Here is a 15,202-nt window from a genome sequence, read left to right on the forward strand (position 1 = left end):
TTTAAATGATGAAAGGTAATTAACATGCCAGTTAAGGCACTACTGCAATGGTTCAGACTCATGCTATTTTTTAAAAGAATAAAAAAAACTATTTAAACAGTAACACTTTTGCATTTCATAAAGCATGAAAAAATTTTAAACTATGACAAAATGCAAATGACAGTAATACCTGGGTGATGGTTCTTTAGTTTTCTATGTTTTTAAATTCCCAACAGATAAAATATATTATTTTAAAATTTTATTACAAAAGGTTTCAAACATATAGAAGAGTAGAGAATAATAGCCATCCCGACCTCCAAATGCAAATAAAACATATTTGCTCTAGAAGATCTTATTAAAAAAAAGTTTTTAACAGAAATAGTTGAACCTCCCCCTTCGTACTTCCTTAGTATCACTCACCCATACTCAAGAGTAACCACTATCATAAAGTTGGTATATATGATGGATAAATGCCATACTTTTATACTTTCATTATCAGTAAGTATAAACTAACAATATACAATATAGTCTGTACTACTTAAAATTATTGTATGTATTCTACCTCAATTTATTTTTCCACTTGGCATTATACTATCAAGATCCAGCCATACATATTGTCAAAATATGTACTTAATATATGTTAAATACTATCTATTAGTTAAAAGACCTCAAAAGATATAGCATACATGTAATAAAAGTACCAGGAGAGGAGAGAGAGAATATTTGAAACAATAACTGATAATTTCCCCTAAATAAAGTCAGAAACCAAACTACAGATTCAGAAACCTCAAATGATAAGCAATAAATAAGAACCAACCACACCTAGGCGTATCTTTTTCAAACTACAGAAAATATGATAATGAAAAAACCCTAAAAGAAGCCAGAGGTAAAGACACCTTACGTCTAGAAGGACAAGGATAATGATCACATGACCTCTATTCAGAAACCATGCAAGCAAGACGAGATTAGAGTGAAATTTGTAAGAACTGAGAAAGGAAAAAAAGAAAAAATAATCTAGAAATTTGGGCCTGGTGAAATTATGCTTCAAGACTTTCTCAGATAAATGAAAATTGAGGAAATTTGTTGACAGCAGATTTGTCTTGCAATAAAAGCTAGAAGTTCTTTAACAAGAAGGAAAACAACATAGATCTGAATCTAAAGAAAGGAACAGCATCAAAGTCAGAATAAGTGAAGGGAAATTAAAAACTTTTAGTTTTCTTATTCTTAATTGATTCAATAGATAAGTTTATTGAAAATAATAATACCAACAATGTAATCTATTATGTATTACATATGAAAGTAATGACAGTAATGATACAAGGATTACTTTGTTACTATAAAGTTCTCACACTGCCTATAAAGTGGTACACGCAGAGTTCAGATATATTGCAGGTTTAGTTCCAGACCACTACAATAAACTGAATATTGTAGTAAAGCCAGTCATACAAATTTGTTTCCCAATGAATATAAAAGACATGTCTACACTAGGCTGGAGTCTATTATGAGTTGTTGTTGTTCAGTTGCTAAGTCATGCTTCTTCTGCTCTCCCCATGCGCTGCAGCCCACCAGGCTCCCTGTCCATGGGACCCCCACACACGAATGGAGTGGGGTGCCATCTCCCTCTCCAGGGGCCTTCCCGACCCAGGGGTCAAACCAGCAACTCCTGCACTGGCAGGTGGGTTCTTCAGCACTGAGCCACCTGCAAAGTCCCCAGTATTAAGAGTACATTATGTTTACTACAACAACACATAATGCTTTAAAGAATCCTTTATTGCTAAAAAATGCTAACCATCATCTGAACCTTTAGGGAGTTATAATCGTTTTGCCAGGGTAACATCAAAAATCTGATTACAGATCACTGTGTAACAAATAAAATAATGAAAAAGTTTGAAATATTGTGAGAAAAACCAAAATATGACAGACATGAAGTGAGCAAATGTCTAGTGCTGACAGACTCACTTGATGCAGGGTTGCCACAAACCTTCAATTTGTAAAAATGCAGTATTTGTGAAGTGCATTAAAATGAGGTACGCCTGTATAGTATTCTTTGAAAGTGAACTTCAATCAGCTGTGTATGTCTGCTGCAAACTCTATGGCAACCACTATACAGTTTAAAAAAGCATAACTGATGTGCCAGAAAGAGAGAAAGCAGAACACAAGAAATGCACAGTTCAAACCACAAAAGGCAGAAAAAGAATAGAGAACAAGAGTACCAAACAGAAAACAGTAACATGTGTGGTAAATATTAAACCAATTATAGTCAAGAATCACTTTGAACGTCAATGGTCTACATGCACAAATTAAAAAAACAAATTGTCAGGGTGCATCAAAAACCAAGACCCAACTATACGCTGTCTACAAGAAACCCACTTTGAATATAAAGATACAGGGCCTCACCTGGTTGCCCAGTGGTTAAAAATTCACCTGTCAATGCAGGGGACATAGGTTCGACCCCTGGTTTGGGAACTAAGATCCCACTGAACCCAAGTGGCACGACTACTGAAGCCTGCCCGTCCTGGATCTCGTGCTCTACAAGAAGTCCACGCACAACTAAAGAAAGCTCACATGCAGTAATGAAGAGTACTGAGTGCCACAATGGAGATCCAGTGCAGCCAAAAATAAATAATTTTTTTAAAGAATTAAAAAAATTTGAAGTATATATAAAGATACTTATACGCAGAGCACATCATGCAAAATGGGCTGAATGAAGCACAAGCTCGAATCAAGATTGCCAGGAGAAATATCACTAACCTCAGATATGCAGATGACACCACCCTTATGGCAGAAAGCAAAGAACTAAAGAGCCTCTTGATGAAAGGGAAAGAGGAAAGTGAAAAAGCTGGCTTAAAGCTCAACATTCAAAAAAATGAAGATCATGGCATCCAGTCCCATCACTTCATGGCAAATAGATGGGAAAACAATGGAAACAGTGACAGACTTCATTTTCTTGGGCTCCAAAATCACTGCAGATGGTGATTGCAGCCATGAAATTAAGACACTTGCTCCGTGGAAGAAAAGCTATGACCAACCTAGACAGCATATTAGAAAGCAGAGACATTACTTTGCTGACAAAGGTCCATCTAGTCAAAGCTACGGTTTTTCCAGTAGTCATTATGGATGTGAGAGTTGGACTATAAAGAAAGCTGAGCACCAAAGAACTGATGCTTTTGAACTGTGGTGTTGGAGAAGATTCTTGAGAATCCACTGGACTGCAAGGAGATCAAACCAGTCAATCTTAAAGGAAATCAGTCCTAAATATTCATTAGAAAAAATGATGCTGAAGCTGAAGCTCCAATCCTTTGGCCACCTGATGCAAAGAACTGACTCATTAGAAAAGACCCTGATGCTGGGAAAGATTGAAGGCAGGAGGAGAAGGAGACGACAGAGGATGAGATGGTTGGATGGCATCACCAACTCGATGGACATGAGTTTGAGCAAGCTCTGGGAGTTGGTGATGGACAGGGAGGCCTGGTGTACTGCAGTCCATGGTGTTGCAAAGAGTTGGTCATGATTGAGTGAACTGAACTGATAAAGATACATATAAGAAAGCCTACCTCAAAGCAAGGAAAGCTATCAGAGATCAAGAAGTGCATTATATAATGAAAAAGGGATTAATTCTCAAAGACAGCAAAACAATCCTTCAAGTGTACATGTCTAACAACAGAGTGTCAAACTACATGAGGAAAAACTAATAGAGCCACAAGCATAAATGGATAAATCCACTATCATAATTGGAGACTTAAAACCCTTCTCTCAGACAGATGGATCTAGCAGGTAGAAAATCAGTAAGGATAGAGCTAAAACTCAACACCACCACCAATCAACTGGATACTGGCTATGGTGGACGGATACTGGCTATGGTGGACATCTAAAGACAAATTCATCCAGTAATAGAAGAATACATGTTCCTCTCAAGTCAGCATGGAATATTCACCAAGATAAATAACATCTGGGCCATAAAACACATCGTAACAAATTTAATAGAATAAAAGTCATATAATATGTATTCTCAGCCCACAATGAAATCAAACAAAAAATCACTAATAGAAAAATAACTAGAAAGTCTCAAAATATATGGAAGTTAAACATACCTTTAAATAAGCACAGTCAAAACCTCAAGAGAAATTTCAAAATAGTGCTAAATAAAAATGAAAACACAATGGATCAAAATTTACGGGATACAGCAAAAAGCAGTGGTACGTATGGACATTTATAGCACTGAATGTAAACAATAGAAAAGACAGATCTAAGACAATTATCTAAGTTTCCACTTTAGGAACCTAGAAAAAGAAGGGTAATTTATATCCAAAGAAAGCAGAATTAAGAACCAGGGCAGAAATCAATGAAATTGAAAACAGGAAATTTATAAAGAAAAATCAATAAAACCAAAAGCTGGTTCTTTGAAAGCTAAACAAAAATCAACAAACCTCTAGGCCAGGCTAATAAAAAAAGAAGACACAAATACTAATATTGGAAATGGAAGAAGGAACATCACTACAGATCCCATGGACATTCACTGAAAGGATAATGAAGAAATACAATGAACTCTATGTCCAAAAACTTGATAACCTAAATGAAATGAACCAATTTCTTGAAAGAAAATATCTGCTAATACTCAAACAGAAAGAAACAGAAAATCTGATTAGATCTCTATCTATTAAAGAAATGGAATAAATAAATAATTAATAACATTCCAAAACAGAAAGCACCAGGCCAAGGGGGAGTTCACTCGTGAATTCTACCAAATGATTAAAAAAGAATAAATAAAAATGACAACAATTCTCTGCAATCTCTTTCTGGAAACAGAAGCAGAGGAAATACTTCCTAACTCATTCTACAAGGCCAGTATTGACCCAATAGTAAAACCAAAGACATTACAAGAAAAGAAAACTACAGACCATTATCTCTCTTATTAGATACAAAATCCTCAACAAGATATTAGGAAATCAAGTCTAACAAGATATTTTAAGAATTATATAGCATGACCAAGTGAGATTTATCCCAAGTATGAAATACTGGTTCAACATTTGAAAATAATGTATTCATGACATCAAAAAGTCAAAGAATTTACATATAGTTATAACTATATGTAACTATAATTGACCCTTGAACAAGGCAGAGGTTACAGCAGTGACTACCTCCTTGGCATAAGAAAATCCACATATAACTTTTTAGTAGGGCCCTTACAAAATCCTTGGGTCCAGATCTATGGATTCAACCAAATTGTGAAGTACTGTAGTATGTATTTAATAGAAAACAATATATATGTATAAATGGATCTGCACAGTTCAAACCTGTGTTGTTCAAGGATCAATCATGTATCAGTAGAGAAAATGCATTTGACAAAATCCAACATCCACTCATGATAAACTCTCTCAACAAACTAAAGTGTATCTTCTTCAACTTGATAAATAAGATCTATCAAAAAAACCTATAACCAACATGTTTAATAGTGAGAAACTCAAAGCTTTCCCACTAAGAAAAGGAACAAGGCGGGGATCATCTTACTACACCTCTTCAACATCATACTGGAAGTACTAGTTAATACAGCAAGACAAGAAAAAGAAACAGAAGGTATACAGACAGGGAAAGAAGAAACAACTTGCACCAGTAAAATAATGCAAATTTCACACACAGAATTCAACATCCTAAGCCAATGAACCACACTTCAACTTTCTTAAGTAATTTTAACCTCTCTCCCCACTAGTAAAGAAACGACAAAAAAAATCAACAGCTTACTTTCCAATAGCCTCTTTTATTAGAGCTGTGACTTAATTGTCATGAACAGTAACAGTTTTCTGCATGCAACTATAATGACAACTTTCAGTAGAAAGTTCATGGGTATTAATGATAACAAAACATCAAGTGTTACTTACCCACAAGTAATATGTGAACTGAAGTGCAAAAATAGCGATGCCTTCATTATCAAAGGACCCAGCTACTGACCGAGAAATGTAGCCTGGCACAATGGCAATGAAGCAAGCGGCTAACAGCCCTGCGCCTTGGTTCCACAGTTCTCTGGTAAGCAGGAAAGTAGATATAGACGTAAGGCCGCTGAAAGTTGGTGCCAGGAACACACATACATCTCTGATGTGAACTGTTATGTTCAAAGTATTTAAAATCCAATGGATAAGGCCAGCTGTTATCATCAACCCTGGGTAAACCTATGAAAAAAAAAAAAAAAGGAAAATTTAATTACAAATATAAGGAGGTAGTTGAAAACACTAAGCTCTTTATTATCAAATAATTAGGTTGAGAATAAGCTCACACCAACAGTTTGCCTTCTTTACATACTACAAAATTAAATGTTCTTTTTCAACTGGACACAAAAAATTATCATATGTAGAAATACATATTTAAGCAAAAGAAGAAAGATCAGACTGAATGAAGTATTAAAAGTAAAGATGTTTAATGATGGAACACTGGGTAACTTTCTAATTGTCCCCACTAACTCTATCTTTCACTATAAACAGGATTCTAACACATCCTTAAGTATGAGGTTTTAACAATTTTGCCCATAATTGTGTTTAAGGGATTGAGAAACAAACAGAAGATGAAAAAAATTTATGTGCAGTTATTATTTAAGTGATATTTATAAATGATTTCTTCCTCCCTTCAAAGTCAAGATCTGGAAATTGAACAATTCTAGCTAGGAAAAGGAGGACTAGTTAGTGAATTCAAATATAATATTTTGGAACTCCTCGAAGGTTGACATTTTTACACTTCTTAAAATACTTAACAATGGAAAGCAAATCTACTAGAATAGGCCCAGTTAACAACAGCTGTACTCTTCAACCTCTCCCCAAAGGAGGAACATGAAACATTTAAGATTCAATGAACAATAAACAGGACATTAATTCTGAGCTATTGGTGATTAAACTGTGTATTTATACAGCTCTTCCATCCATGGGATTTTCCAGGCAAAAGTGCTGGAGTAGGGTGCCATTGCCTTCTCTGTTTCATCCTTAGCTACATCCTAAAAGACTTTTTCTTTCTCCATCACTGAAACTACAAAGAATGTTATAAATTTACTTCCTGAACCATACTATTTGCCAACTGTCCATGGTCTTTAAACCCACTCCTTTGCTTTTTCTCCACAGCACTTACCACCATTTCACATAGTATTTATTTTACTTATTTACTTACTGTCTATTAAGTAAATACCCTTGGGGACTTTCCTGGTGATCCAGTGATTAAGAGTTCGCACTTCCAATGCAGGGAGCATGGGTTCAATCCCTGGTAGGGCAACTAAGATCTCACATGCTGCACAGCATGTCCAAAAATAAATAAATAAACAAACACTCTCAGAGACTACAAGCTCCAGGATAACATGAAAAATTTCCCCAGCATCCAAATAATAATGATAGGCATAAAATAGATGCACAATATCTATTGAACTCATGGAAGGAGAGTGGGGTAAGGAAAGGGGAAAAAGTATGGCAATCATCACCATTCTTAAAAATTAAAATTTTGTTCCATTACATATACAATACCAGGTCCCAAGTAAATAGTTTTGCTGGCAATATTTTTTTTAATGAAAATAAATCTGAAAATATCTAAATATGGTAGATTGAACTGACATACAAAATAATACATAGAAGTATTAGATGAAAAGATCAAGGTATTCTAGACAAACAAAACCACTCAACAACAAAAAAGGCATGTTTAACCTTAAAAGAAAGAGAACTCGGAAGGTTCTAAACATAAAGAAGCATTTCAAACTAGGCACTGATACCACGAGAGTCTTAAAAAAAAAAAAAAAAAAAACACTCGAGGCCCTAATATATACTTTAGGTACTTGAGGTGGTTGGGAGATAGTTATTGCTCACCACTGAGATTTAAAAAAAGGCCTAATTCCCAGCACAAACCCAGGGCCTGTTTATGAAACTAGATGAATTCTACCCATCCATCAAATGAAACAGTAAGCAACTTCTGCCTTACTTCCAAACCTTTAAATAGAAACAAAATAAGAAATAACTCATTCACCACATGGGTGAGTATGGGTTCCACATTTATACATGCAAGCTCAGTCACTAAGTCATGTCCGACTCTTTGCAACCCCATAGACTGTAGCCAACCAGGCTCCTCTGTCCACGGGATTCTTCAGGCAATAATACTGGAGTGGGTTCCCATTTGCTTCTCCAGGGGACCTTCCCGACCCAGGGATCCAACCTGTATCTCCTACACTGGCAGGAGGGTTCTTTACCACTGAGTCAGCAGGGAAGCCCTCTCCACATTTAAAACAACTTCACATATAAGAAACGTAGACTGAGAAACAACCTCTAAAAACAGTCCTAAACTTCTGAGGACTCCAGCAAAAGGAAGTATAAAAGATTATTGTAAGGATGGTTCCAAATACCATGACACTAGGAATCTCAGAAAACCAGCCTTCACTGAGGGTGAATTCAAGAAAAAAGTTATAAACATACCAGGAAACAAACTATAGTAATCAAAGATTAGTACAATAAAATATATGACAGCATTCACACCACAAGCAGTATAGATAATAGTCATCTACCACACCTTTCACCATTCAACACCTTTCTATCAACCTCAGAGGCTATCATGACTATTTTTTTGTATCATTATTCCTATTTACAAAGATAAAAAGATGTCCCAGATTTTATAAATATAACATCTCACTATCATGGAGAACATATTCCTTCCAAAGGAAGAGGGAACAATTATAAAATTTGGCTATATCTTGGGGCCACAAATCATGTCTCAATAAATTTCAAAGGATTAAAATTATAGAATTTGTTTTCTAACATTAATATATTTGAAGTAAAAAGCAAAATAAGATGAGGAGGAAATCTCTTATGTTTAAAAGTTAAATACAGTCCTAAGTAACTCATGAATCAGAGAAAATTATAACAGAAATTAAAATACATTTTGACTTGAATGATAATGAAAACACTACATATCCAAACTTAAGCAATGTAGCTAAAACAGTAATCATGAGGCAATTTGAAGCTTCAAAACAAATACGTTAGTAACAAAGAAAAGTTGAAAATTATTGAGCAAACTATATCAGGAAACTAGATATCAACATCAAACTCAAGAAAGTAGGAGGAAGGAAACAAACGGAAGGTAACACAAGACAAATATTTAATAATCAACAAAGTTTAATGGGTTAAAGAATCTACTAAAATTGATAAACCTCTAACAAAAGTGATCAAGAGAAAAATATTAAATGTATATGTTTCTCCAGTAGGTGCCTTGTCTTTCATTTTCTCTCAAACCATTCTCCTTACATCCCAAATCCTAAAAACATTTTCCTTTCTATCATCCTCTGGACATTATAATTTCCCATAAATTGTGAACAATACCTAATCCACCCGGAGTAATTTGAGACAGATTTAGGACCTGGAAAATTAGAATTATCTGACTGTTCTACATTTTTATTTCCTTCCAAAATGTTTTCAATAAAGCTTCTATAGAACAAAACAAAAACACAAGTAACCTGAACTTAAGAGTGTGACAAGAGCTTCTCCTCCTAACCTTCACCACCTGTCAGAAATAATGGCTACTATGAGATTACCCCAAAACAGGCTGGGGGTGGGGGTGTGTGAAGAAGAGTATCAAGAAAAGAGATTTAACAAATTAAATAACAGATAATTAGCCAGAGAAAACATATCAGTTAACTATAAAAAAAACTTTTAAGAACTGCCATCACTTTAGTGATGAATGATTTACTCAAATCACTGAAAAAATTTAAGATTAACATGAATAACTGCATTTATACTTACAGTACCACCTACTATTCTTCCTAGTGGATACCATGCTCTTTCATCAAACCAATTTAAAAATTCATAAAACCCATGCGACGCAAGATGATGTGTTGATCTATAGTTAAACCTAGAGAAAACAGGAAAAAAAAGAAATGTTATAAAACTTGGTTTACTGGAAAGAAATAGCTCTAGCTTTCTAATACTATACTTTATATTTAACTCTTTATAAATAAATCTATGGCTATATATCTTTCATAACAATTTTCCTCAAACCTGAACAACAGATTATTTTCTAAGAAATTGGCTTATACCTCTAAAAATAACTAAAAACAAAGCCCATTCTCCCCCCAAAAACAAGTCTACAAAACTAGTAATGATCAAATTAACATTTGGCCATTGCTTGGGGTACAGATGGTACATAGCTATGCATCTGAACAAAAAATGTGATGGTACATAAAATTTCCCAAATCTTCAAAGATGTCAATGACTCTCAAAAGATTAAAAACCACTAACAGAATACAGCACCAAAATGAAGCTTGTACATTCAATGTAACTGCTTTCAATTTCTGCTTATTTAACTTATATGCAGAAGCAAAATGCTTGGCTGGATGAATCACAAGCTGGAATCAAGATTGCCAGGAGAAGGATCAACAACTTCAGATATGCAGATGACACCACTCTAATGGAAGAAGAGGAACTAAAAAGTCTCTTGATGAGGGTGAAAGAGGAGAGTGGAAAAAGCTGGCTTAAAACTCTACATTCAAAAAACTAACATCATGGCATATGGCCCCATGGCAAACAAAAGGGGGAAAAAGTGATTACAGTGACGGATTTTATTTTCTCGGGCTCCAAAATAACTGTGGATGGTGACTGCAGTCACAAAATTAAAAGATGCAAGCCTGCTCCTTGGAAGGAAAGCTATGACAAATCCAGACAGGTATTAAAAGAGCGGAGACAGTACTTTATCAACAAAGGTCTGTATGGTCAACGCTATGGTTTTTCCAGGTAGTCAGGTACAAATGTATATGAGAATTGAATCATAAAGAAGGCTGGGCACCAAAGAATTGGTGCTTTTGATTTGTGGTGCTGGAGAAGACTCTTGAGAGTTCCTAGGGATCAAATCAGTTAATACTAAAGGAAATTAACCCTGAATATTTATTGGAAGAACAGACGTTGAAGCTCCAATTCCTTGGCCACCTGAATTGAAGAACTGACTCACTGGAAAAGACCTTGCTGCTGGGAAAGACTGAAAGCAAAAGGAGAAAGGCGGTAGAGGATGAGATGGTTACATAGCATCACCAACTCAATGCACATGAATGTGAGTAAATTCCAGGAGATGGTGAAGGACAGGGAAGCCTGGAGTGCTGCAGTCCACAGGGTTGCAAAGAGCTGGACATGAGTTAGCGACTGAACAACTATAACTCTAAAAATCACAGAAATAAAGAGTTAAGTTATAAACAACCATGGGAGACAAACTGTAACTGTACTGTAGAATAAGAACATGACCTTAACGAATGAGAATTTTGATCAATGAAAGACAAAATAACAAATAGGAAGAAATGAGATGGAGAAGCCATAGTCCAAACTGCAACCTGAAGTAACTGCAAACTATGGTGTGTGTGTGTGCACATGTGTGCATGCTTGGGTGTTGGAAGGGGGAGAGTTGAAGAGACAATATTCAGGATGGTTCATATTTAATATAAAGTTGCTGAGAGCGTGAGAGAGGCAAGAGAAAATCCTGCATCAACCTCAGGGTAATGAGCAATAGGAACTGCTAGGCAAGTGGATCCCCTTAGACGACCATTGCCAAGCAAGGAAGTGGGCCTCATGGGTATCTCCAACACACATAGCCAAGTAATTCAAAGAGTGGAACAATGCTTTCCAGATGAATAGGAAATCCTCATATCCAAAATCAGCTTGCTATATCCTTCCCAAACAGCAAGTCACGACTTTCCAATGCATGATCACTAGAAACAAAATGCTGTAATATGTTAAAACAGACTTGATCTAATACAAAATAAGCACACATCCAAAAATCAAACATGAGAAAAATAAGCAATATGAAAACTAAGCATCGAAATCAACCAATGAAATAAATAACTTCAGAAGTAAGATAAGCCACACAGGCTGAAAGGGAGGTTTAGAGTACAAGTTTTAGAATCATACTGCCTATGTTTGGATATCCTGTTTCCACACTTACTAGCTATGTGACCTTGGCTAGACCATTCTCTGTGGTCTAGTTTCTTCCTCTGTAAAGAAGGAATAACAATTGTACCCATGTCAATAAGGTGGCTTTGATAAATAAACAATATAATGTCCCTAAAGCACCCAGAGGCTACTGTTACTATTACTGTGAAATAAAGTATGGTAAAAGCACTATTTGAGTTTTTGAATGTCAAATTAAAAATAAGCTAAATATTAAAAAGGTTAAAGATGCAAAGCAAATTAGTAACAAGACAAAAAGTGTCTTGAGAGGTGGCATTTGAAAAGATGGCACAGTAGGTGACAGCAGCCTTCATAACCCCAATAAAAAGTAACAGACAGCTATCCACAAAGGAAAATATTTACAGGAAGCTCAAGTAGAACTGAGATCCTATAGCAGCACAATGAAGCAAAGGATGGAGAGCAACCACACAGATGGAAGGAGGATCACTAGGGTGACAGGCTTAGCTGAAGCATCTGGAGACAACCAGGATCAGCCACGTGGCAGGCACCCCTGCACTCCCCATGGTCTGCTCTGTGGTGGACCTAGGCAGGACAACAACACCCATGAGAGCTTTCACAAAGGGGGACCCCGTGAGTATTCATCAGAGCAGACCCCAGTAGCCTGCTCTAGAGAGGACAACAGCTTTCAGCAAAAGTCATCACTGCCACAGGGCCCCTGGAGAGGGAGACGCTGCCATGCCCTCAACAAGAAAGACTTGCTGCTGCACTGCCCCAGGACTCAGGCTACCACGGTCCCACAAATACTACTGAACCCCAGAACCACTGTAGGTGCTTGAACTTCAGATTCCAGCTCTGCAGCCTCCTGAGCTCCAGATCCCAGCTCCATGGTTGGCTCGACAAGTGCCTATGCTCTGGGCCCCAGATCTGCAGCTGAGCCACCACTGCCTGTGCTCTAGCTCACAGCTCCATAGTGACTCCACGGGCATTAGCCAGTAACACCACAATTAGGAGAACACTGGTGAGCAGAGCCAGGTGCCAAGAAAGATTTCATTGGCCACAACAACTCGCCATGGGAGAAAAAAAGATCAGAAGGTCCCCCATAGCCCTTACAGCCCCCATAGACACTTGCAGCCTTGGCCATTGAGAACCTCTGCAGTGTGCACTCTCCACTTAAACTCAGCTGTTAGAAATGCACGAAGACTACACCCCTGGATCTTACCCGCGGTAAGAAATGCCAGTCTATCCAGCTGTCACTTTTGCACTTACCCACAGGTAAGGTCTTTCCCCACCAAAATTATTCCATAAAATGGGTAGACGTAAAGGTGGCTCAGATGGTAAGGAATCTGCCTACAATACAGGAGACGCAGGTTCAATCGCTGGGTTGGGAAGATCCCCTGGAGAAGTGAATGGCAACCCACTGCAGTATTCTCGCCTGGAGAATTCCATGGACAGGGGAGCCTGGTAGGCTACAGTCCATGGGGTCAAAAAGAGTTGGACACGACTGAGTGACTAACACACTATACAAAGTAAGGCTACAAGAAATGTTAAAAAAAAAAAAAAATCAAGAAAACATGGCAACGCCAAAGGAACACAATTATTTTTCAGTAACTGACCACAGAGAAATAAATCTATTTCTCAATGAAGATTTCAAAGTAATTGTTTCAAGGAAGCTCAGCAAGCTACAAGAGAACCCAGACAGACAATAAATCAGGAAAATACCACATGAACATGAACAAAATAAGTTCAACAGAGACAGAAATTATACTTAAAAAAAAAAAAAAAAAAAAGAACACCAAAGAGAAATACTGGAGCTAACTAAATTAATAAAATGAAAAAGAAAATGCAGTAGAGACTTGAACTAGCAGAAGAATCTGAAAACCAGAAGAAAGGTTACTTGAAATTATCAAAGCAAAGCAAAGTAAGTGAAAAATAGCCTACACCAACTATAGGCCATCATCAAGAGTAATGACTGCATTATAGGAGTTCTAGAAGGAGAGACAGGGGTAGGAAGGTTATTTAAAGAAATAATGGCTTAAACCTTCCCAAATCTGGGGAGAGAAATTGAGTCATCCTGGAATGTGGTGTTCACATGCCCCAATACATATTCAACTCACACAGGACTTCACTGAGAGATAATCTAATAAAACTATCAAAAATCAAAGACAGAGAACTCAGAAAGCAAGAGGAAAGAAACTCATACATGAGACTCGACATAAGGCTATCAGATTTCTCAGTGGACACCTTGCACCAGAATAAGGTATATAGATTCAAAGTGCTAGAAGAAAAAAACTGCCAACTAAGAATACTCAGCAAAGCTAACCATCAGAAAAAGACATTCCCAAACTAGAGAGAGAGCGAGAAAGAAAATTTGCAGGAGTTCATCACTACCAGACCTGCTTTATAAGAAATGATAAAGGGAGTTTCATTTCAGTTCTATGAGCTGAAATGAAAGGACAGTAATTAGTAACTTAAAAACATATACAGTATAAACTCACTGGTAAGATATGGACATAAGCAAATTCAGAATATTCTAGTATTGTAATGGTGTGTAAATCACTTAACTAATATAAAGGCAGACAAAAATAAAAATATCTGCATTCAATAATTTGTTAAATACAAAACATAAAAAGACTGACATAATGGCTTAAAGTTGACTGTTATAAAACGTTTTGTTTAAACCTCAGGGTAGTCACAAAGCAAAAACTTATAGTAGATACAAAAAGAAAGAATACCATGAAGGAAAACTATCAAATCACAGAGGAAGATAGCAAGAGAAGAGAAGAACGAAAGAACTACAAAACAATCATAAACAGTTAACAAGATGGCAGTGGTTAAGTCTTTCAGTCAGTCAGTTCAGTTGCATCTGACTCTTTGCAACCCCCTGGACAGCAGCACGCCAGGTTTCCCTGTTTATCACCAACTCCCAGAGCCTACTCAAACTTACGTCCATTGCATCCTTAATGCCATCCAACCATCTCTACCTATCAAGAATTACTTTCAATGTAAACAGATTAAATTCACTAATCATAGAGTAAGTAAATATATTAAAAATGCAATACCCAAACATATGCTAGCAGAAACTCACTTCAGCTTTAAGGACACACACAGCCTGAAAGTGAAGAGATGGAAAATGATATTCTATACAAATGGAAAGTAGAAGAGACCAAGATTGGCTACACTTTTATCAGAACAAAAAAGAACCCCAAAATTGTAACAGAGATAAAAGGTCATTCATTATAATGATAAAGGAATCAATTCATCAAGATATAACAATTGAAACAGATAGCAATGCAATAATAGTAGTGGGCTTTAATACCCTACTTTCA

At 36.5% G+C, this 15,202-nt stretch overlaps 1 protein-coding gene across 1 annotated transcript in view; it reads right to left on the reverse strand.

The window, feature by feature from the left end:
- The window catches only part of STT3B (STT3 oligosaccharyltransferase complex catalytic subunit B), a 100,221-nt gene that overhangs the window by 38,713 nt on the left and 46,306 nt on the right, over positions 1-15,202 (reverse strand). The window contains exons 2-3 of the mRNA XM_040246325.1: positions 9,729-9,837; positions 5,856-6,143 (exon numbers count right to left, since the gene is read on the reverse strand). Of these exons, the coding sequence (XP_040102259.1) occupies positions 5,856-6,143; positions 9,729-9,837 (397 nt within the window). The remainder of the gene's footprint in view (positions 1-5,855; positions 6,144-9,728; positions 9,838-15,202) is intronic.

Source organism: Oryx dammah, unplaced genomic scaffold (genome assembly GCF_014754425.2).
Source record: "Oryx dammah isolate SB20612 unplaced genomic scaffold, SCBI_Odam_1.1 HiC_scaffold_9, whole genome shotgun sequence".
Lineage (NCBI taxonomy): Eukaryota > Metazoa > Chordata > Mammalia > Artiodactyla > Bovidae > Oryx > Oryx dammah.